The sequence below is a fragment of the Vicugna pacos genome, chromosome 32 (genome assembly GCF_048564905.1).
Source record: "Vicugna pacos chromosome 32, VicPac4, whole genome shotgun sequence".
Taxonomy (NCBI): Eukaryota; Metazoa; Chordata; class Mammalia; order Artiodactyla; family Camelidae; genus Vicugna; species Vicugna pacos.
Genome location: NC_133018.1, coordinates 1779267 through 1802569, shown reverse-complemented (window position 1 = coordinate 1802569; position 23303 = coordinate 1779267). Strand labels below are relative to the sequence as shown.

General features: G+C 57.0%; 1 protein-coding gene and 1 long non-coding RNA gene across 4 annotated transcripts in view; one reads left to right on the top strand and one right to left on the bottom strand.

Moving 5' to 3' along the window:
- The first annotated feature begins 137 nt into the window (after positions 1-137).
- CDC45 (cell division cycle 45) lies at positions 138-21428 on the top strand. Of its 2 annotated transcripts, XM_006219015.4 has the most exons (19): positions 138-277; positions 396-455; positions 1085-1177; positions 1829-1966; positions 2798-2947; positions 5667-5722; positions 6802-6850; positions 8013-8074; positions 8973-9023; positions 9923-10042; positions 10964-11095; positions 11345-11443; positions 12063-12224; positions 16349-16487; positions 16573-16656; positions 17199-17317; positions 18509-18585; positions 20088-20152; positions 21300-21428. In XM_006219015.4, exons 1-18 carry the CDS (start codon positions 227-229, stop codon positions 20150-20152), a joined length of 1707 nt encoding a protein of 568 aa, XP_006219077.1. In that variant the 5' UTR covers positions 138-226; the 3' UTR covers positions 21300-21428. The 2 variants fall into 2 exon arrangements, with proteins under 2 accessions (XP_006219077.1, XP_072809718.1); XM_072953617.1 differs by lacking the exons at positions 18509-18585; positions 20088-20152; positions 21300-21428 and adding an exon at positions 17961-18100.
- Positions 10055-23303, bottom strand: part of LOC140691011 (uncharacterized) — a 33018-nt gene continuing 19769 nt past the window's right edge. Inside the window, exons 2-3 of one of the 2 annotated variants that reach the window (XR_012066460.1) lie at positions 19106-19224; positions 10055-10165 (exon numbers count right to left, since the gene is read on the bottom strand). This is a non-coding gene — a long non-coding RNA (uncharacterized lncRNA). Of the gene's footprint in view, positions 10166-11388; positions 11499-19105; positions 19225-23303 lie in introns of those variants that run through there. The other variant, XR_012066459.1, reaches the window with a different exon arrangement.

Sequence of the window (23303 nt, the reverse complement as noted above, 5' to 3'; positions counted from 1 at the left end):
ATCCTGCCGGGCGATAACGTTCTTGTGGGGGCGGGACGGGCTGTTGCAACCCGAATGGCGGAGCGCTAGTGCCCGCCCCCAGCGTAGCCCAATCAGAAAGCAGGCACTGAGTCGCGGTTGGTTGACCGCTGGGCCAATCGGGAGATCCCTAGCTTGGCGGGAGTCTTGACCGCCGCCGGGCTCTCAGGGTTTCCGCGCGAGCTGGGGGTGTCCCGCCGCCGTGGCCATGTTCGTGTTCGACTTCCGCAAGGAGTTCTACGAGGTGGTCCAGAACCAGGTGACCCCTTTCTCGGGCTCCGAGATTTTATCGGGGGAAGCGAAGGGGCGCGGCCGTGGGGGCGGGAGGGGCCCGGTGCGGGTGGCCGCGCTCAGCAAGCCCGCTCTTCCCCCGACAGAGGGTCCTTTTCTTCGTGGCCTCGGACGTGGACGCCCTGTGCGCTTGCAAGATCCTTCAGGTGAGGCCTGCGTGCCGGGAGGGGAGGCGGGTAAGGACCCGCCCCGCCGAGAGGGCAGCCGGGGGCGGGGGCCTCCGAGAGGTTGCCTCCTTGGGGCGACGGTATTGGGTGGGTTAGCGAAGAATCGGCAAAAGGCAGGGAGAGAAGTACTGTTTCTGCAAGAAGCTAGGCAAACCTGCACTGGGGAGACCAGCAGGCCCGTCGTGGCTTCTGCCGTGTAGGATTTGAGACGAGAACCCGACCACCGAGAGCGTAGCGGTGTCCTGAGCAATTCTGCAGATACAGGATTCCTCAGCCTGTTAGGGAGGGTCCCCGGGTTCGGTGCAATGTTTAATCCAGTGCAAGGTTTACGTGAGATTTGGTCACGGCCTTGATGAGGAGCTACTTCTCAGAAGATCGAGAATTATGATCGGCTTTCAACAGAGTTTTCCTTTAGTGATTTCCTTATAGCTGGCAGAGTGGTACAGCGAACTTTCGTGGCCCCATCACCTGCCATCCGACGTCAGCGGTTTACAAACCTTACTTTATCACGCATTGTCTGTCTCTCAGCTCATTTTTTTTAAAGTGCGTTTCAAGGTAGACTGCAGACTTCCTAAATAAGATAGGCTTTGAAAATAATCTCTCTCCAGGCCCTGTTCCAGTGTGACCACGTGCAGTATACGCTGGTTCCAGTTTCTGGGTGGCAAGAACTTGAAACTGCATTTCTTGAGCATAAGGAACAGGTACGAGAGATGTATCTGAGATTAATTAGGCTTTTCGTACTCAACTGCAATTTCCTAACACTTAGCATTTTCTACTTCTACAATAGGTTGTATGTATATTTAACTACCAACTTTATTAGGCCATACAGAAGAGAAAAATGAGCTGTATGTCCAGGTGGCTCACCTTCAAAGTGTGGAGACAAAATTCACAACAAAATGGAGGCAGTGAATATGGACAGCCTCTCACTCTGAATTTGCGTTGCAGACACATTTCTTTCATTGTAAAGTGCTTGGAATTTAGTGGGTTGTTTTTGGTACAGAGAGGCAGTGCTCCCCATGGGAAGGACAGACAGGGACAGGCCCAGTCGTGCGTATGAGCTCTTGGTCCCCCCATACTGGCTTTTTTTTTTTTTTTCATACTGGCTTCTTGAACCTGCATGTAAGACGTGGGCCACTGAGCTCTGCCTGCTCCTTGCTGCAGCAGGGGCAGCCCAGGGCCTCCCTTCCGAGGTAATCGTGGAAATGAAGTTGTGCGTGGAGTTGTTAAAGCACTTAGCCCAGGCGGCCCTGGCCGTGTTCAGAACGCCTCGCCATGTGTCAGCTGGATGTCTGAGCAGGAGGACAGAGGCCTCCGCCATCCACTTCCTTATGGCCTCTCCCTTCTCTCTTCAGTTCCGTTATTTTATCCTCATTAACTGTGGGGCCAACGTGGACCTGTTGGATATCCTTCAACCTGATGAAGACGCCGTGTTTTTCGTGTGTGACACTCACAGGCCAGTCAATGTGGTGAATGTGTACAACGACAACCAGGTGACCAGGTCTTCGGGCCCCACCTTCCCTGAGCCCTCCCATCCATCTATCTCTTCCTTTTTATTCCACGGACAACTGGCACTCAGTGTTCCTGGCGAGGCCCGTGTTCACCTCCCCTGGAGGAGCCCGAGTGGCCTAAGGACAGGAACCTGGGCTCGTCTCTCTCTGATGAGAAACACGCACCTGACCCTGGCAGTGCCCGAGTGCATTTGTGGAGTTGCTTGACTCGGGAGGTGTAGGGACCAGAACCTGGCACTGAGCCGCGCCCTGAGCTCAGGCCAGTGCAGACCCGTTGAATATCAGGGTGCCTCAGAGGCGTCTGCCCTGCCTGCCCAGGGTGGCGTGAGGACCAGTGGATGGTAGTGTGAGAGGCCGCCGTGGGCTGGGGATGGCTCGGGGGATTTGCTCTTCAAGCCCCTGAGCAGCAGGCCCAGTGCCTGGCCCTTCTCTGAATTGAACTCCTCCCACCTGTGTGAAAGCTCATCCCCGAAACCTCAGTCCCTCAGCAACAGAGCCGTTCTCACTTGGGGGTCCCCGTCAGAGGCTGAGCTGCACGGTGCTTATTTTGTTGGATGCATGTGTGGCCCCAGAGGGAGCTTTTTCCAGACTTAATGACCGTAGATCGTTTCCCCATTTTCGTGATTTCTGTGTACCAAGTAGTCTGCAAATTCCAGCGCCTCACGGGGTGGAAATGAAGACAAGGAAATTCTCCTCAGATGGTGGCTGTTGTACTAGGCCAATCGGGGAATGAGACTGCAGGAGGAAAAGGCGATGGACGGTTTCCCGTCAAGGAGCGAGGAGTGACTCGATGCTTTTTTCTTTGACTCTTAGATCAAGCTGCTCATTAAACAAGATGATGATCTTGAAGTTCCCGCCTATGACGACATCTTCAGGGACGAGGAGGAGGAGGAGGAGGAACATTCGGGAGATGAACGCGACCAGGGCTCGGAGCCTTCTGGGAAGCGCACACGGTTAGAGGAGGTGGGTTTGGGCCCTCACCATGGTCTGGAGGAACTTGTCAGGCCCAAGGTCAGAGGTAAGCCCATGGCCTAGGCAGAGCTGGGAGGTAGCGGGTGTGTGTGCTGGCTATGGGTATTGCCTTCCTGGGCTGTGTGGCCTCAGGTGGGTTCCTGGAGTTCTCTAAGCCGCGGCATCCTTGCCTGTGCCGTAGAATCCTGGCAGGTGAAATGAAACTTAGGACAGCTCAACTCTTCACCTAGGTAGGAAACACTTTTTAAAGCCAAGTGAAGAAACAGTAAAATAGAAAAAAGAAAAAGAAAGAAACAGTACGTAGCATAAGCGTCCCCTTCCCTTCCCCAGGCCCCTCTGGAATTGCTCTGTGACAGTAGGACATAAATAACCTTTTCAGAGAATTTTGCTATAAAGACAACAGAGAAGGAGACACAGGAGCAGGAAAAGTGTCTGTCTGTCTTTTCCAGGTGGAAATTTAAAGCTGGGCCCTGCAAAGATAAGATTGTTCTGTAAAATAACCATAATTACACTTAATCTACGGGACCTGCACTAACCTGGCTCAGGTAGCCTGGGCTCACATTTTGGACCTGCCATTACTAGCTGTGTGACTTTAGGCAAGTGACTTACCCTCTCTGTGCCTCTACAAAATGGAGATAGTAACAATACTTGACTGTTGCAGTTACTACTGATGTTTAACAAATGACCTGAAAACGTACAGGGTGAAAAGATGGTTTTCTTATGCTCACGGATTCCATGGGTCAGGAATTTAGGCAGAGCCCAGCTGGGACCGTGTCTTGCTGGGACTGGAATTCTGGGGAAGCCCGCTGGCTCGGGTATCGGGCACCTGGGCTGCTGGGGTGGCACCAGGCCAGGATTGCGGAGACCTCCACCACACGTAGCCTCCTCACGATGTGGCAGCTCATCTCCCAGCACCAACATTCCAGCCAACAGCACAGCCATGGAGTCACCCTCCCGGCCAGCTGTGGGGTCCCACAGTGTTCCACAGCTACAAGGGGAGGGAAAAAGATTCCATTGTGCCCTGTGGGAGGGTCAAAGAATTCTTGAGGGTTTTGTTACTCAACTTTACTGAAGTCTAACTTCTACGCAATGAAACTCACCAGGTGTACAGTTCAATGGGATTTGACAAATGTGTAAAGTCATGTGACCCCAGCCACGTGATAACAGAGGACAGTTCTATCACCCTCAAGAAGTTCCCTCGCCAGGACCATGGCTTGCTTTTTTTAATCAAACTTTTGATTTTGAGATCGTGATAGGTTCACCTGTAGATGTAAGAAATGAGTTGAAGTTACCATATTCTTTGCCCAGTTTCCCCAGTGGTGACATTTGCAAACCGATGGCACATACCACAACCAGGTCCTGCTGTTGAAACAGCCCAGATACAGGACATCTTCCGTCACACAGGGATCCTTCCTGGGGCCGTTTACAGCCACGCCCATCTCCCTCCTGCACCCGCCCCTCCTTGGCCACAGCAACCACTAATCTCTTCGCAATTTCTACAATGTTGTCGTTTCCAGAATTCTATAAATGCAGTCATATAGTATATGCCCTCTGGGAATTAGCTTCTTTCCCTCAGCATGATTCCTGGAGGTTTGTCCAGGCTTTGGGTGTATTGAGTTGGTTCCCTTTCATTACCGAGCATGTCCATGGTACGGACAGACCTGTTTGTTTAGCCGTTTGCTCGCTGCTGGGCACCTGGGCCATCTCCAGTTTCTGGCTGTTACAAATAGAGCTGCTGTAAACATTCATGTACAGATTCGAGTGTGAACACAAGTCTTTATTTCTTTGAGTCTTCATTTCTCTGAGTCTTCATTTCTCTGGGGTAAACAAACAGGAGTGCATTCACTGGGGTTGTGTGGTGGTTACATGTTCAGTTTTTAAGAGGCTGCCCAATTTTTCTAGAGTGGCCGTGCTGTCTTACATCTGACCAGCAGTCTAGGAGTGACATGGTTTCTCCCTGTGAAGAGTGTGCAGGGACCGTCAGGCTCCCTGCCTGGCCTCCTCTGACTCCACTTGGGGGTGTGGGGAGGCTTTCAGGGGGAGGTGTTCGTGCGGGGGAGCCTGGGATTTGTGGTGGTGCCTGGACCCACGCTGTCGTCCTCTGGTTTTTTCTTTCGAGGCTGTTCCTTCCTCGTTCTCAGGCTTTTGTTGGAGATTTTTAATCTGAGCCGGCTGATGTTTCCTGCTTCTTCAGCTCCAAGTCTGGGATGTCTGAAACCGTCCTCTGGTCCCAGGGCCCTGGCTGGTCAGCCTTCCTATCCACCTTTCAGAGTCTTTTTTTTTTTTAACTATGTGATATCAGGATTTCTAAGTACATTTAGTGGATGAATAGGGAAAAATACATCTATGCCATCCTTCCAGAAGCAAAATTCTTGGGACTAGAGACTTTTAAAGCTGCCGCCCCACCTCATGCCTTTGCTGGAGACACGGAATGAGGTTGTGCCTGTAAAGTTAAAATCGTTGCTGGAAACAGCGGGGGCTAGGGTGTCAGGGACAAGCTCTCACTAAGCTGGTGGGAGAGCAGCACGAGGAGGCAGCTGTGGGCTCTGCGTGTGTCGCATGTGGCTGGGCGGTCGCCAGGGACTCTCCGCCCCCTCTTCCCCAGAGCAGGGATGACCCCACGGCTCCCCCTATGTCCCAGCCTTCTCAGGCCTTGGGACGAATTCCTAGCTCCTTGGCTCAACCTTTCCTTCTCTTTGTTCTGCTTCAGGAAATAGTGGAGCGAACCCTGAGGAGGAGGCAGCGGAGAGAGTGGGAGGCACGGAGGTGAGTGAATGCACCCAGAGGACCCCTGTGCAAAGCCCGCCCGCCCTGTGGGACTGTGGGTCGCCGGCACTGGTTTTCCTGGGGGCTGCCTGCATTGTCCCCCCGTAAACGCCTTCAGTTTAGAGCCTCTGGGCCAATGCCTCCAGGATTGAGCACGTGCCCCCACCTCCCCAGCACTGGGAAGAGGCCCCTTCACATCCCCCTCTGGTCCCCCAGGTCCATCTGTCAGGGGTGACAGTCCTGTTTCTTTGTTTTTACAGTTTTCTAAACTTAGCTACTTTTATTTATAAGTCCTTACAAATTCAATAGATGCCAATTGTGTACAACTTTTCCTAGGAAAACAAAATTACGAAAAGGAAACTAAGTTATCTACAATTCTTCTTCATATTGCAAATTTTAAAACAAGTGCTTTAAGATGAAATTTTTAGAGAGGTTTTAGCTTGGGGGAACAGGCAGTGCTGCCCTCAAGCTGAGAAGTCCTTGCTGAATCCAGGGTGTCCGAGCTTCCAGCCCTGTCCTGCTGTTCCAGCTGAGGGCGTGCCCCTGGCCATTGCCTCTTAGAAGGACAGTACGAAACCATCTGGGGAAGTGTAAGGAAAGAAAAGTGAACTGAATCTGTTTTCACTAAGAGGAAGACATGCTGGCTTTGGATTGACCTTCCGTACTTGTGCACATTTTACATCATCATACCTAGTTTTGCATTTTTCCACTTCAGACCTATAGACCCCAACAGCCTTTGTAAACTGCACAGTACTCGACTGGCCCATCCCCTCCTTTGTAACCTGGGGGCCGCTGCCAGTGCGCTGCAGTGACACACAGAGCAGGTCTTGTCCTGCTGGCCCCTTTGAATCGCTATCTTGGGGTAATTCCCCAGCGCTGGGATCCTGCTGGTCTGCATCTATCATAGCCAGACTGGCTTTTGTGCCCAGTTCACTACGAGTACATACGCTCTCTGGGAGTCAGTAAGTGGAGACAAACGACCTGTGTGCGTGGCTTTGAGCACTGGCAGGTTTCAGCGTTTTCCCAGCTGTCTTCCTGTTCTGTTCTTCCTGTGGAGACCCGCGTTTTGTGTCTTGCAGAAGGGACATCCTCTTTGACTACGAGCAGTACGAGTATCACGGGACGTCGGTAAGTGCAGGCGGGGTTCACTGCCGCACGCAGGCTCTAGGGGTCAGTGTCCTAAAACGTGAGGGGCAGCGAGCGGCGGTGTAGAGCCCCAAGGTCCGGTTTGAATCCAAGCCCACAGCTTCCGCTGTGTGGCCTTGGGCCGTGGTGCAGCCTCTCTGAGCCTGTCCTCCTTGAGGGAGGAAGACAGCAGCCCTCGTTGCACAGGCAGGTGTCGGCATGGCCCTCCACCCCCACCCAGAGGTGCTCTGGGAATAGCTGCTCTTACTTCTGTTCATCACCCAAAATACAGCACAAGTGTTAGTCTTGCTAGAAGATGGAACTCTAGAAAAATAAAGGCTTGTCAGCATGTATGTGTCACCAGAAGAATTTCTTACACAAAACCTAGCGTATTGACTCCGGTGTCTCTGAGCAGAGCTCAGGGCCTTAAGGAGCCCTAGAAAATAAGTTTCCAGTCAAACGTCCTGTGTTCAGTCTTAGAGTTGGCCCCAGGGCCTTGGACCCCAAGAACACACATCCAGAGCCGCTTCTATTGTCGCGGCCTCTTTGTGGGGTTGTCCCACTGCCCCCCTGCTCTGCTCTGGGAAACAGGCCGCAGATGGGGTGGGAGTGCGGGCGGAACGGATACTCAGCTCCCGCAGATACTGGAAGCCCTTCGGAAATAGGTTTCCTTGGAGACACTGCAGGAAGCCCAGCATCTCATAGCAAACAGGACTTCAGGGTCTTTGGTCAGATGCTCAGGCCCCTCGTTTCCCACCAGAACTCAGACACTCTGCTCCCACGGGCTGGATGCTTCCATCTGCAGATAGCCTTGTTGGAAAGACCCTCCTCAGGGGGTCCTGGGGCCCCCTCCCTCTTCAACATGTAGGGTCGGGCAGATGACAGGGTCCCCAAGCTCCCAGCTTCGGTGCCCCCTCAGGCACCACCAAAGCCCCAGCCCAGGGCTGCAGCCCCGCCTCCCTGGCTGCCCAACAAAGGGCAGGAGGTACTCACTGTTAGCAGGGGACATAGTCAGGCCGTTGGAGGGACTGTCCTCGCTCTGTGTACCTGGAATCCACCCGAGCCCTGGCCAGGCAGACCCTCAACCCACAGAGGCTTGGCTGGGTTTGGGCCTGGCCCTGCCGTGAGCACGGTTGCCTTGGCCTCAGGCTTGTCTCCCTCGCAGTCAGCCATGGTGATGTTCGACCTGGCGTGGATGATGTCCAAGGACCTGAGTGACATGCTGTGGTACGTGGCCCCTGTCAGGCAGAGCCACACGGGCTCCCTCCTCAGGGTGGCTCTGTCCTCCCACAGCCAGGGCAGGGTCCCCACAGGAACGTTGGATGCAGCCCCTTACTGGGAGCATGCGGGGGCCCTGGTTTTCTTCCTAACTGTGAGGCCCTCGGCTGCACAGACTTCAGGGGGACAAGGGAGCATCGTGTGGGCAGCGGGCGGGGCCGGGTGCAGCACCCCCTTCCCAGCCGACCGCTCGGCCTTGCTGCCCAGTAAGACAGTAACATGAGGCGCAAGACATTTGAACAGGCAGCTCTCCCCAGGCACCTCCGCGGCCTGGCACGTCGTGGAGTCCGGCGCAGGAGTATCTGTCAGCCCGCCACCTGGGCTCCCAGTGGGAGCGCCCTGCCCACCAGGGCCATGAGCTCAGCAGACTTGCGTACTGAACCTGCAGTCTGAGCGAGGGGTGTGTGGGTCTGGCCCTCTGCTCTGGGTTCTGGTTTTCTCCCCCTCGAGGTGACTGTCTGGCAAGGCCCCTGCCCTGAGCACCCACGGTGGGGACTGGGACAGTCTATACTGAATCAGGGTCTCCAAACGACTGGGGCAGGGCCAGGCACCGCCACGCTGAGGCTCAGAGGTGCCCTGTCGCCCAGAGTGGGCAAGGGTGGCATGTGGCCGGGTAATCCCAGGCACAGGTGAGTGGGGCCTGCCGTCCTCAGCCTAGGAGTTTCCCTCCTGTGCACTGAGAGCTCCCCATGGTGGTGACGCTGTGATGGGAGCCGTATACTCTCTCCACCCCGAGGGCCAGACCTCCAGTCCGAGGGAGGGTCGGGGTCAGGCCTCGCAGGCAGGACGTGCCTGTGAGTGCCGCCTGCCCTGCCAGTCACTGCTCATCACCCCCTTGTCCTTCCAGGTGGGCCATCGTTGGACTCACAGACCAGTGGGTGCAAGACAAGATCACCCAGTAAGACGCGCTCCCCAGGCTGTCTGTGCTCGGCCTGTGCATGGCCCAGCCACAGCCAAGTTTGCAGGGGGTCTGGGTGGAGTGTCCCTGTAGAGGCCCCTTGAGGAGGGGCTGGCCTTGGGCCTGGGTCCTTGTCAGGACTGTGGTGTGTGGCCTTGTGTGGACACTTTGTCCACCTTCAGGGAGCCCAGCAGGTGAAGCCAGAGGTGAAGCGGGGCTGGTCTCTGCTTCCCGCTCTCTGTTCACTTGTGTGTATGGTGGGCTTAGGCCAGGAAGAGGGTTGAGGGCCCTGAGGCCAGCCTGGCGGGCAGATGTGAGCTCAAAGGTAGGGGGAAGGCTGGACAGGGTTGCACAGAGGGCTGGCGGGGAGCAGGCTTTGGTTCTCCTGCCTGTCCGCCCCCAAGATGCACAGGCTGGAGTGGGGAGGGGCAGGGCTGGTGCCCCTCGTCACTGGTGCTCTGGTGCCATCATGTGGGGCTGTAAGCTGTCCCGGGGGCCCCGTGCTGTCCCCAGGCACAGCTGCCTCTTGCACTGGCTCCTGCAGTTGCAGAGGCCCCTGTGCCCTGGTTCCTGCCCACTCCGGCCCACCTAAGTCCTGTAGTGGGGCCCACGGACTCAGGCCTGGGAGTGTCCCCAGTCTCCCAGGCCTGGCCCAGCTTGCTCCTTTCTCTGTTAAGGATGGCAGCATCCTGGCCTGGGCAGCCCTCAGGTGACACCTTGCTGTCACCATCCTGCTTGTGGACCTAGACGGGGGTCTGTCCACTGACTGGCTGGCGGGTGGGCCTGTGGCCCTCCTAGCACCACCTGCTCACACCCCCACAGAGGTGGCAGAGGGGTCTCAGTCCTATGGGGGAGCAGCCCACATAGGGGAGGACGCTCAAGTGCTGCTGTCCCCCCAGGATGAAGTACGTTACCGACGTGGGCATCCTGCAGCGGCACGTATCCCGGCACAGCCACCGGCACGAGGACGAGGAGCATGCGCTCTCTGTCGACTGCACGCGGATCTCCTTCGAGTATGAGTATCCTTGCAGCTCAGGCCTGCCAGGTGCAGGTGGCAGATGGGGCCAGAGGCTGGCAGTGGGGACCCAGTGGGCACAGCGGGGTCCTGGGCGTGGGCCCATCTGGCTCGTCTGTGGCTCGTCCTGTTCAGAAGCATTGCATTTATCAAGGTGTGTTCGGGGTTAGGCTCAGGCAGGCAAGTGCATGCGGGGCCCAAGCAGTCAGGCAGTTTAGTGGCTTCACACACTCCGGCCAAAGCAGGTGGGAGAACGATGAGTGGGTGTGACTGGAGAGCACACATGGAGGACACATGGTGGTGAGGGTGCAGCCGGGGCCGTCGAGTCACAGGGCTGAGGAAAGGCCTGGTAAGGCCACATCTCAGGAGCAACCCATCCACACTTGGGGGAGGGAGAGCTGCCTGGGCCAGGCTATGGCCGTGCCAAGACCCTGAGGTGAGCTCAGGGAAGGGGCCAGAGCACACTGGGGGACCAGGGAGTGGGCAAGGGGACGGTGGCCCGGGGGCCCAGCCATCAGGAGGGGCAGTGTTGAGGATGGAGCCCACGTCTGTCCACAGGCCTTGCCCCTGATGTCAGGGCACCAGCATGTCTGCAATGTGTAGGCAGGGCCAGCCTGGCGTCCTGCGGAGACCCTGGTGTGAGCGAGGAGAGGCCCACGGGGTCAGGACATCCTTACAGCCATGTTCCGAGGCCCACAAGCCTGAAGAACTTGTTCCAGAAGTGGGGTCCTGGCAGAGGCCTGGCGACATGGAACCCATAGGAGCCAGTGGGATGACCTGAGGCCCTCAGATGAGGGTGCAGTCCACATGGGTCAAGTTACACTCAGGTCGAAGAGCTCCAGGTCACCGGGGCTGACCAGTGATGCAGGTGGCAGTTGGGTGGGGCTGGTCCCTGTGCAGCCGCAGCTCCTTGACGCAGGCCCAGCCTCCGCCTGGCGCTCTACCAGCATTGGTCCCTCCACGACAGCCTGTGTAACACGTGCTACACTGCGGCCAGGCTCAAGCTCTGGTCCGTGCATGGGCAGAAGCGGCTCCAGGAGTTCCTCGCCGACGTGGGGTGAGTGAGCGCCTGGCCCCGCTGTCCCAGGGCAGAGCCCCTCCCTCCTGGTGACCAACAGGGTTGGGACACCCAGCTGCCACCTGCTTTACTCTGTGTTCCTCACTGGATCGTGGAATCCAGTCCGCAGGCCAGGCTGGGCAGGGGGGCCAGGGCCCCTCGTTGGCAGGTCCTTTCTGTCCCGTTGTGACCCCGAGATATCCCCTTGGAGCCAGGTTGCTGGCATGACTGGCGTTTTCCCCTTCCCAGTCTCCCTCTGAAACAGGCGAAGCAGAAGTTCCAGTCCATGGACATCTCCTTGAAGGAGAATTTGCTGGAGATGATTGAAGAGTCTGCCAATAAATTTGGGTAAACACAGCTTTCTAGTCTGAGCTTCGTTCAGGCTTCAGCTTTAACCCCATTCCTAAAACAATGCAAAAAAAAATAGGGACACCCAGATAAGTGGGACCTGACAAGCCTTCCCCAAAGTTTAGAGTTCTTTTTGTGTTAAAAATAGGACTTCCTGACTTGCCAGCAAAAGTCTAGAATCCTTAAATCCTGGGGCAGAGGTGCAGACCTTTGAGGTCAATTTGGCCTTTCCCTCGCTGGACACAGGTGTTGGGCCTGGGAAAGGACCACTGGGGCCAGGTTCCGTGAGCTCTCTCCAACCAGGGCCTCCCTCCAGCGCCATTGGAGGGACCTGGGCCTGGCTGCTCCTGGCGCCCTGGGGGGCAGGGGAGGATCACACACGTCCCCCCTCCACACACACAGCTAGTTCCTGCCCTGCGATGAGTGGACAGCTCTGTACCAGCCTCTCGGTGCTGCGATTGCAGGGCTGGTGTGTCGGGCCCAACCCCTCTGTTCTCTGGGCAGAACGGCCATGCTGTGCGTGTTAGCCGGGGCCTGGCGTGTGTGAGAGCTCACCCTGGCTAAGGACACACCCGCACACGCAGAAGGCCAGCCACATCTCACCTCTGCCCCGTTGCAGCATGAAGGACATGCGCGTCCAGACGTTCAGCATCCACTTTGGCTTCAAGCATAAGTTCCTGGCCAGTGACGTTGTCTTTGCCACCTTGTCACTGATGGAGAGCCCCGAGAAGGACGACTCCGGGATGGGCCACTTCATCCAGGCCCTGGACAGTCTCTCCAGGTAGTGGGCACGGCTGAGGTGGTGGGCGTGGTTGAGTGGTGGGTGCGGCCTCCCCACCCAACCCCGGAGTGGGCTGCTTACACCCTCAGGAATGGGCATCCCTGTCCGCCCAAGCTGGCTGCCCGTCTTCAGTGTGTGTCCCTTTCTCTCGGATCCTTTCCTTCTCTTCTTTGCTTCTGATTTTCAGAAGTTTCTCCCCTCACCTCTTCCACCTCTTCAGTCATCACTGCTGTGTTTATTCACACCTTCCAGGTTACGTTTCATTTCTCAATCATTTCTCTTTCTACTTTTTCCTTATCTCACTTCCTGAGATGCCTCATGGTGTTTTTTCAGTGTCTTTTAGCTTGTTCTGCAATAGATCATTGCAGGTTTGATCTCGGGGGGTGTATCGCTGGTTAGCCTTTGTTGTCAGGGGGATGCCATCCTCCGTATCCTCATTCTCCTGACAGTGGCTTTGAGAGGATTTGACCTTGGTCTTGTCTGTGGCTTGTTTTCTTGTGTTTTCTTCTGACGTTTTTGGAGAAGGCACAGTTCACACCAGTTTTCCAGCTGTTGCTTCTGTGCAGTGTGAACAATGAAGGGGCTGGCTGCCCGGCATTTCCTGCTCTGTTCCCGAGCACACTTTTTAAACAGCTTTCCTGAGCTGTAATTCACACACCATATGATTCAGTGGCATTTAGGATAGTCACAACGTTGTGCGAAGATCACCATGTCTAATTTTAGAAATTTTCATTGCCCCAGAAAGAAACCCTGCTCCCTTGAGCCATCGCCTCCCACTCTGCCCTCTCCCCAACCCCCAGCAGCCAGTAATCCACATCCTGTCTTCAGACGTTTGCTGTCCTGGACTCTTCCTATCCCTGGAGTCAGACACTAAGTGTTCCTTTGTGGCCTGGCCTCTTTCTCTTAGAATAATGTTTCCAAGGCTCATCCGTGTTGTAGCAAGTGTCAGAATTTCCTTCCTTTTATTCTAAATGATAATCTACCGTAGAGATAGACCACAGTCTGTTTATCTGTTCATCACTGGTGGACATCTGGGTAGTTTCCACCTGATTATGATGAAAAATGCTGCCGTGAACACACACGTGGAAGTTTTGAGTGGACACGTGTTTTCACTTTTCTTGGGCATACACCTGGGGTTGGAGCTGCTGGGTCACAGGGTGACTGGGCGTTTCACCTTGTGTGGAACTGCCAGGTGGTTTCCAGAGTGAGGCCTCAGCACTGTCCTTTTACTGTTGAGTTGTAAGAATTGTTTTATATTCTAAGTACAAGCCTCTCAACAGATACACAGTGTGCTAATATCTTCTCCCATCCCGTGGGCTGTTTTTTTACTTTTTTGATGATGTTCTTTGAAGCACAAAAGGTTTTCATAATCATTTTCGTGATGTTCGGATTATCTATTTTCTTTTGTGTCTTGGGCTTTTGGTGTCATGTCTAGGAAACCATTGTCTGATCCAAGGTCACGAAGATGTACACGTATGTTCTCTGTGAAAACTTGATCCTTTTACCCTTCACGTTAGGTGTCTGATTCACTTGAGATCAGTTTTTGTGTTTCGTAAGGAAGGGATCCGGCTTACTTCTTTTGCCTATGGGCACCCAACTGTTCTGGCGTCATGTGTCGGAAAGACTTCTTTCCCCCATTACAGTCATTTGGCTCCGTGTTGAAAATCAGGTGACTGTAAGTGTAGGAATTTGTTTCTGGATCCTCCCTTCTCTCCCATTGACCCATATGCTAGTCTTGTGCCAGGACCACCCTGTTGTGACTGCTATGGCAGGTTCTATAGCAGGTTTGGCCTAGTATGGGTTCCTTGAATTTCCATGTGAATGTTAGGGTCAGCTGGTCAGTTTCTGCAAAGAAGTCAGACTGCACTGGATCTATAGATTCACTTGGGGAGCACTGCTGTCTTGATGATACTAAGTCTCCTCATCCATGATCAGGGGATGTTTTTCTATTTGCTTAGACCCTCTTTTAATTTCTTTCAACAGTGCTTTGTAGTTTGTAGAGAATAAACTTTGCACTTCTTTTCTTAGATTTATTCCTAAATCATTTATCCTTTTTGACGCCATTGTAAATGGGTGTGTTATTTCACTTGTGGTTTGCTCAGTGAGACCAGATAGAAACACAGCTGATTTTCTGTATATTGACCTTGCTCTGCAGCCTTGCAGAACTTGTTTTTCAGTTCTAATATTTTTTTACTGGATTCCTTAGGCTTTTCTATACACAGGATCCTGTCGCCTGCAAATGGAGATGGTTTTACGTCTCCCTTTCCAACCTAACTGCCTTTTACTCCAACTTCCTGCCAACCGCCTGGGTAGAGCCTCCACGAGAGTCCCAGCCTGTTTTATCAGCACCTCCGCCTTCCTCTCCTGAACTGTCCTTGTCTTGCACAGTTTTGATTTCACTCTCAGCAGTCTCTCCTTGGTGAGGGTCCCAGAGTGGACAGGAGCTGTGGGGGGTCAGGGGGCACTCCCCGGGGCCAGCCGGCTCCAGCTCCCTGGTCTTGGTCACGCCCTTCGCACTCAGGGGCTCTTGGGTGGGGCAGAACTCCTCTCGGTCTTGGCCACTGTCCCCAGTTGCCTGGAGTTTCCAAGCCTTCTTAGGTCTCTGCCTCTCTGCTCCCTCCCTCACTGACACTGGCAGTGCAAGTCCTGTAGCCACTTGGGGTCTCTTCCCACCTGCTTGTATTTTGGAGTCTTCAATGTTCCTTGTTTCCTTGTGTTGTAAGTGGAGTCCTAGGTCTTTGGTTTTGTCATGCAGCTGCTCTGTTTTCACCTAGAAACAAGGGGAAATCAAAAAACTATCTGGCTGACTACTGCCGCCCTCCTCGCAGAGCTGATGGACCCATCTCAGCCATTTCCTGCAGCTCCCTGCTGTGACAGAAGGGCATTTCTCCCTCTTCTGGGCTCCATCCCCCCGTCGCTACAGCTGTGCCACTGTTTTTAGCTCCTTTACATATGTCTTGTTTTTTCACCAGCGTCTCTCATCTCCCGAGGTTGTAAGGGCCGGGTGCTAGCATCCCTGCTTCTCTCCTGCCCCATGCCTGCTAGTATATAAAGACGCTTCTACCTGCTCCAGGTTGACACTGAGTCGTGGGGCAGAGAACAGGGTGAGAGTCAGCTCATCTTTGGTCTAGGTTGAGTCTAAAAGATGAAGACCAATAAAGAGCATCGGTTCGTTGTGCTGATGGTGTTGCAGAGTCACTAATGTGCAGTGACCACCTTCCTTTCTGGTGCAGCTCTGTTTTTCCTGGTGTTCTTAATTGCCTCCTTTATCACATCCGGCTTTCCCCAGCACTCCTCCAGCAAGCATTCCCTGAGCCCCTGTGGTCCAGCAGAGCCTGGGGCTCTGTCCTCTGGCTCCAGCCCGGCCCTGTGGCTAGCTCAGCCTGCCTCCTGCCTCTGGCCACTGGCACCGCGACTGCTGGCCCAGAGTGTGCCCCGGCTAGGTCCAGCCCAGGTGTCTTGGGATCTTTGCCTTCTGCTTGTTCCTTTTTCACAGCATCCTGCTCTGAAGATACTAATTACACTTCATTTTAAGCCTCTTTTTGGTCTCCAAATTATCTCTGCTTCCTCTCGGGCCATTTTTTCAGGCCACAGGCATTTCTCGAGGTCTGGAGGTCCTCCACGTTCAGGGTGGGGGTGGTGGAAGCCTGGCGAGCCCTGGGTCTCTGGGCACAGCCTGCTGGCCAGAAGGCATCACTTCATCTTGGCAGGTGGGGAGCCGATGTGACACTTCGGGACCTTGACTGCTGGGCGTAGAGGCTTTGCTCGAAGACCTCACTTCTCTACATAGGGCTCATGTTGAGGTGTTAAGAGGGGAACCCTCCCTCGTGTGGGGGAGGGTAAAAGTTCATCTGTGGAGGTAGGGTCCCTGGTGCCCCCGAGCCTCTCCTGTTAGCCCTGTGGGCACGTTCCAGGGGACACCTCTACTGGCTCTCGGTCTCCAGCCTTCTGATGCCAGTCCCCTGCCCGCCTGTCTTGTCCGTCACTGTGGGCTTTTTCAGTTTTTATTCCTTCCTTCCACGTGGAAGGGAACTGGGGCCAGAGCAGAGGGCACACCCCTCCTGCCCCGGGACCCAGATGTTCCGCCCGAGACACTGTGCCGCAGCTGGTCTGCTGTCTTACAGGAGTAACCTGGACAAGCTGTACCGCGGCTTGGAACTCGCCAAGCGGCAGCTGCAGGCCACACAGCAGACCATTGCCAGCTGCCTCTGCACCAACCTCGTCATCTCCCAGGGGCCCTTCCTCTACTGCGCCCTCACGGAGGTCAGCTAGCTCCCGCATGTGTGTGGGCACCCGGCCCCCGGCCAAGCCTGCCCGCAGCCCCTAACCGTCCACCCCTCCCCTGCAGGGCACCCCGGATGTCTTGCTCTTCTCCAAGCCAGCGTCCCTGAGCCTGCTCAGCAGACACCTGCTCAAGTCCTTCGTGTGCTCGGTGAGGAGCAGGGTGGGATGGTGGAGCAGGTGCCAGAAGCCTGCCTTAGGGTCCTGGGGCCATTGACCAGCCGTGGGATCCAGGCAGATGCCTCCCTCTTTTTGAGCTGTGTCTCCAGCTGAGCCCTGAACCCTCTGCTGCCCACCAGCTCTTGTGCTGTCCTCTCAGTCCAGGGCACTCACAGAGCACGTGGGGCCGGGGCTAGTGTTTAGCTGAGACAGTTTAGGGAGAGATGGTGGCCAGCTGAGTTGGAGCAGGCTGAGGGAGGGATGGGCTGGTGAGGGCCTCCTGGAGGAGGTGACAATGGCACCAGGACCTAAAGGAGGTGGGGGAGGGGAGAACCGGGGGCAGTGGGGCCAGGCCGGTACACAGGAGGCTGGGGACAGGGCGCCATGGCCTGAGGGCAGCTGTTTGGGGGCTCGAGCATGTCTGGGGAGAGGAAGCCCCTGGAGGCTCTGGGGGAGCTAGGGTCTGGGGCTCCTGGGCACTGGGCAGTGGGTTGGCCCTGCAGGTTGTGACCAAGAGGTGCCTTCCCTCCACAGACAAAGAATCGGCGCTGCAAGCTGCTGCCCCTGGTGATGGCCGCGCCCCTGTGCGCGGAGCAGGGCACCGTGACTGTGGTGGGCATCCCCCCAGAGACCGATGGCTCGGACAGGAAGAAGTGAGTCCTGGGGGCCAGGGCCCTCCTAGTGGAGGACATTGGCTCCCAGCACCAGGCAGGGCACTGGGGGTGCACATTCGTGGCTGCAGGTTGGGGCAGCCTCCTGCGCGCTGAGCAGGGTCAGGGGTGGGAAGGTGCAGCAGGCAGGGGAGCCCAGGGGGACGGCTGGGTGGTTGGGGCGTGAATGACCCTGCCTGGTACCCTTCAGGCCGTGTCTCAGGTCCAGGCAGCCAGTCATCTGGGTCTCGTTCTGAAGACACAGGACAGAAACTGGGGCATGGGCTCCCCGATGAGGGCAGGTCGGCTGGGCTCCCTGGCGGGTTCCCAGCACATCCCAGATGACGACGCCCAGTTCCCATGCCCCTCAGTCTCCCCAGGGGGCACCTGTCGGCCTCTCCATGGAGGATGTGGTCCTGGGTCAGATTGGTCCCCGCTCAGCTGCTGTGAGCTTTGACCTCCCGTGTCTGTAGAGGCCGCAAGTGGAGAGACAGTAGACTTTCAGGACAAGGGCCTCCATGCTGCCAGGCGCCCTACCAAAGCTCTGCAGTGGGTCTCGGATTCACGGTCACTGGGTGGGAGCTGGCCAGGGGCTCCTGGGCCAGGTCCCCAAGGCAGCACCATGGTCGCCTGTGTCCTCACTCAGGCTGTCGGTCTATGTGAGGCTGTGCTGGTCCGCGGATAGCCCTGGTCACTGCATGGTCCCGTGAAAGCTGCCGTGGAGGCTGGAAGCCCAGGTCCATCCTCCGACCTCCATGACGGACCCTAGGGCCCCTTCCCTACAACGCTTCCCCTCCCCTGCCAGCCCTCCCCCGAGGGGCCATCAGCCCCACGGTGGGCCGTGTCCCCCGTGCTCCTGCCCCACCACCCTGCAGGCCCCTCTGGGTCCCCAGGCCCCCCATCTGTGTGTCTGAGACCTGCATCCCCACACAGCTCCCATTGAGCCTCTGCTCTTTGTCAGCACAGTGCCGGCCATGGGAGGCTGCATTCGGGATGTGGGCGTGAATTGGGGGTGCACAGGGGACACTCAGCCTGTGCACCAAGATGAGCTCAGGTGGACGTTGGGGTGGGAACTGTGGTGAGAGGTGGCGGCTGTCAGGGTGGGGGTGAGGAGTCTGGACCGAGTCTGGTGAATCCTGGGCAGGGAGGGTCCGCTGCAGGGACAGCCCCCAACGTGCCTCTTTGTGTCCCCAGCTTTTTTGGTCGGGCGTTTGAGAAGGCGGCGGAAGGCACGAACTCCCGGACGCTGCACAACCATTTCGACCTCTCAGGTAGAGTGTGCTGCACTGGGCCCCTCAGGGTCAGCGCTGACTTTGGAGCCAGGAAGGTTGGCATCACCTTGGTGCCCTGCTGCCACCCTTGTGTCCTCCCCAAACCAGCCCAGGCCTGGCCGCTGCAGGCAGCCCAGGGAGCTCTGGCCTTACAATCCAGCCCCTGAAACCACTTCACCAAGGAGCCTGGGGGACTGGCCACGAGGGCCTCCCAGGCCCAGCCTCGCCCATCAGAGTAGCCTGCCCTTCTGTGGCTGCAGGGACAGCAGGGCACCTCTCTGCACTGTGCTGGCCACCACTGTGCCCCACTGTGGGGGGGCCGCGCCTGCAGGCCACCCTCTGCTTCTCCAGAGGCCAGTGTGGCACATGGTTCAGTTTGGCCATATTTGCTTTTTATCCCGGCTGACGGGTGTTAAAGTAAAACAGACGTCTGGTACCTCGCCCCTGTGTTAGCAAGCTCAGGCTGCTGGAACAAAGCACCACAGACTGGGGGTCTGAACGGCAGAAATACATTTCTCACCATCCTGGAGTCTGGAAATGGGGCACGGTGTCGCGGGGCTGGCTCCTCCCGAGGCCTGTTTCCTTGGCATGCAGACAGCCATGTGTTCCATGTGGTTGTCTCTGCGTCCGGCTCTCTCCCTGTAAGGGCACCAGTCAGACTGGATCAGGGCCCCCCACGACCTCAGTTAACCTGATCACCTCTCTAAAAGCCCGTCTCCAGGCACAGTCACTTTCTGAGATGCCGGGAGTCAGGCCTTCAACACAGCAAATTTGGGCCCAGAGCACCCACCTCTCAGAAGACCTCCCTTCCACCACCAGCGGGTTCCTTGACGAACACTAGTCACTGCAGAGACCCGGCCCACATCCCCACTGCCTCTGGTGTCTAGAGCTGGCATCTTCCTGCCAGGCCACTCAGGGTGGGTGGGCTCCCCTCCAGCAGCAGCCCCCCGATTTCCTCTTCCATGCCTCCTCTGTGGGTGGACCAGGCTACAGAGGACCCATGGCCTGAGGCACAGACAGCTCAAAGGATGCAGGACCAGGCCGGTCTGATGAGGGGCCACATGTCTGAGCCTGATGGTCCCAGAGGTGGGGGCAGTTTGCACTTGCACAGCATGGGGCACTGAAGCTGAGAGTGGCCAGAGCAGAACAAAAGGCTGGCCTCCCCTCCTCGACCTGAGGACCTCCCACAACCACTTTGGAGCAGGCTCTGTACTGGCAGGGTGGGAGGCCAGCTCTGCCAGGTCTGTGGCATCCTCAGTGTCACATCCTGGGTCCCCTCCATTAACTGCCACTGCCGGTCCCCCCCACAAGCTGCAGCCCCAGCTGCTCCAACAGGGTGGCCAGCTGTTTCCCAGGGTTAGAAAGACCTCATGTTCCGGAACGCTGCAGCCATCAGGGCTGAGCACGTCCTGGAATGTGGAGGAGGGCTGTTGCAGTCTGGATTCTTGATGACTGGGGGCCTCCCCCTCGCGCTGTCTGTTTTCCTTTCATTATTACTCCAGTGATTGAGCTGAAAGCTGAGGACCGCAGCAAGTTCCTGGACGCGCTTGTCTCCCTCCTGTCCTAGGTGAGTGGTGGGGGAGGCGGGTGCCGGCCAGTCCCTCGGGCCCCACCACACAGGCCAGCTGCTACTTGCCTTTGAAGCCAGAGTGCGGCCCCTTAGGAGACTGGGGCCAACGCCTTGTTCCCAAGGACATCTGTCCCTGGGCTGGTGGCAGGACTACAGTCGGGCGTTCCAAGGGCACTAATTTCATTAAGCTCCTGGGACCCCTTCAGAAAGAGCCGGCCTATATCCTCCCTGACCACACTGCTCTGGGTGCTGCCAGGAACAAGGCTGCCCTCGGTCAGCCTCAGGCCCTGGGCAGGAGCTCCTGGGGGGTGTCTGTCTGGGCTCTCATGTGCTTGACCTGTGAAAAAACAAAGCTGGTGGCAGCCACTCAGTGGAGACTTAGAGAATATGGGCTCTGACCGGGCCTGCCTGGACCACATGTGGCCGTCACTGTGATGCTCTCCCCTGTGCCCCACACGCCACCTCTTCCTTGAAGACCCTTGGGAAATGGGCCAGGGGTCTGCTCTGTATATTGACCACTTCTCAGCCCGGGCCCCCACTGTGGATGCCCACGCCCTGCCTGCCATCTGCCTGAGCCCTGGCCGGGGGCCATGGCTGTCGGTGATGGGAAACCTCACCAGGCTGCACACCCACCAGGCTGCGCCCATGTCCCCATCTGAAACAGGGCCGACACCCCTGGGCCACAAGTGCTGGGCCTTAGCGAGGGCCAGGCAGGGGCGGAGGTGTGAGTTTGGGACCCAAATCAAAGGCTGCCAGCAGGGGCTCTCAGGCAGTATGGCTGGCATTCAAGGCAGACCCCTCCCTGCAGCCTGCTCAGTAAGGATGCCAGCCCCGCTGTGCTTACTGCCACCAAGACAGGTGCAGGGTGGGGCAGCTGGGGAGGGCGAGGGGCAGCATTCTGGGGCACCACAGGCTGAGGATGGACAAGCTACCAGGTGAGTCCACAGAGGAAGCAGGCACTGGGGGCCATGGGCCTTTGAGGTTCTCCCCCCGAACCCCAGGGACACCCATGCTCACCCCTGTGACTGGTGGGGCTGCTTGGAAGCAAGAGCTCCACACCCAGAGGGAAGCCTGGGCAGGTTGTTTGGTCTGGGGAGACATCAGAATTATTTACAATTCATCTTTTCTTTTTTGTCTTTCCCAGGGTTTGATTTCTTCAGAAATGATCTCCTTTCCTTATTTATGTTAACTGACTTTTATTTAGATTATAAGTTATGAATGTGATTTTAGATACAGGGACAGTGGTTTTGAATGGAATAAAATGTTTATTTTAGGTTTGGCGCCCCAGTCTTGGTTCTGATCACAGGGCCAGTGCTTGGCTGTGCCCTGAGCCTTCTAAGGATCCAGAGGGGCCTTGATTCTGTGCCCTGGACACCCCTCAAGGCCCAGTGGAAATCAGCACGAGGGTGGCCTCCAGGCTCTGGCTTGGTCCAGCTTCCCACAGCTTCCTTCTGTGCACTGGCCTTGGCAGCATCTCAAGTCCACCCTCTTGACCATGCACCCCTCCCAGGACCCCCACACTATGGCCATCCTCTCCCCCCCAGCACCTGCCTTCCAGGCACCTCCCCACCTCGCAGGCACACAGTGGGCACTGCCAGGCGAGCCAGGCAGGGACAGCCAAGGCGAGGCCCCAAGTCAGGAAGGGCGGAGCTGGCTAAAGAGCCCCGAGGTTGGCTTCACCCACATCCTGGTCACAGAAGGTCTAAGCTGGACAGACCTCAGCAGCCTCCAAAGGCTTCAGGGCAGCGAGAGTTCTCAGTCAGAGGAGCTGTGGGATCAGCTGGCCCCACCCTCCCAGATGTCCCCAGAGCACCTGTGCAAGAGTTGAGGCAAGGAGGGGACCATTTTCTTTTCACCTTAATGCAGGCACTGGGGATTGAACTCAGGACCTCGTGCATGCCAAGCATGCCCTCTACCACTGAGCTACACCCCCCTCACTGAGGATTGCCACTTCTGCCCTTCAGGGATGAGAGAGCGATTCACACAAGTGGCTGGGGCCATCTGTAGCCACCACCTGGAGCACGGGTGCCCGGGAGCAGGCAGGCTGGAGGAACATGGCCAACTGGGTGTGGTGCCTGGGGCTGAGGGCAGGAGGCAGAGTGGTTTGGGCAGGCTTTAAATTGGTGAGAAAAGCCCAGAAATCATGTCCTAGAACTGAGAACCTGGGTGGGTGGGACCAGGTCTTGGTGCCCTTCAGGGAGGGTTAGTGGGCACTGGGGTAGCTGCACTGGCGGCTGGCTCCTCTTGCCTGCCCTCCCTAGTATGGGTCAGGGGGCAGCAGCCTGGCTCCCCAGGGCCCTCAAGCTGCCCACGCATGCCATTTGCAGGAGCTGGGGCTGGGCAGCTATGCTTCAGAATCCCAGTGATGCCTGGGTACTTGGAGTCAGCTCCTGGCCATGTGGGGTGCAGGCTTGGGCCTGCGTTCCTGGCCAAACACTGTACCTGGCACTGGCCGGGCCCAGCGGCCAGGAGCAGAAGTGTAAGGACCTCTATCCCAGCCCCACCGAGAGCCGAGGCCACAGGATCATACACCAGCACTCAGGGAGTGTTCTTGCTCTGGCCTGGGCGGGGCTGCTGAGGACCCCTGTGCAGTGGGGCCCATCCCACTGCAGGCATCCCATTGTTGGGAACTCAGGCCCCTGGGTTGTTCAGACTCCCTGGAAACCCTGGGATTCGGGGCAGCGTTCTCAACAGCTGCCCTGAGCCCCTGTCCTCAGGTTCTTACCCTCCTCTCCATCCACCCCAACAGGGAGCCTGGCCAGGCCTGGGAGACTCTTTGCCATTGGACCTGGCCCAGACATTTCTGAACACGGCCCCTGGAGCCGAGGTTGGGGGCAGATGCCAAGCTTTAGCCACTGACTAGGCTTGGGGTCCCTCCCAGCAGCCCCCAATGTTGTCCTGTCCTCCGCCCTGGCCTTTGGCAGAAGGTAAAAGTGCATGAATTCAAAGTGCCTAGAACAGGGCTGGGAACAGTGAGCACTTGGTGGCCATGACAGCTCTGGTCTGCTCTGCCCTCCTGGGACCCCCACCCCCAGGTGCCTGGCTAGGGTCAACACCAGGTCCCAGTGATCCCACCCACAGGAGGAAGCTCCCACAGGGTGCCCCCAGAAGGGGCTGGTACAGAGGTCCTGATGGTTGGCAAGTCTGG

Coding starts and splice junctions, on each gene's coding strand:
- CDC45 (XM_006219015.4), top strand. CDS start 227: ATGTTCGTGTTCGACTTCCGCAAGGAGTTCTACGAGGTGGTCCAGAAC. Junction 1,967..2,797: donor ATGTGTACAACGACAACCAG/GTGACCAGGTCT, acceptor TTTGACTCTTAG/ATCAAGCTGCTCATTAAACA. Junction 10,043..10,963: donor CGGATCTCCTTCGAGTATGA/GTATCCTTGCAG, acceptor ACGCAGGCCCAG/CCTCCGCCTGGCGCTCTACC.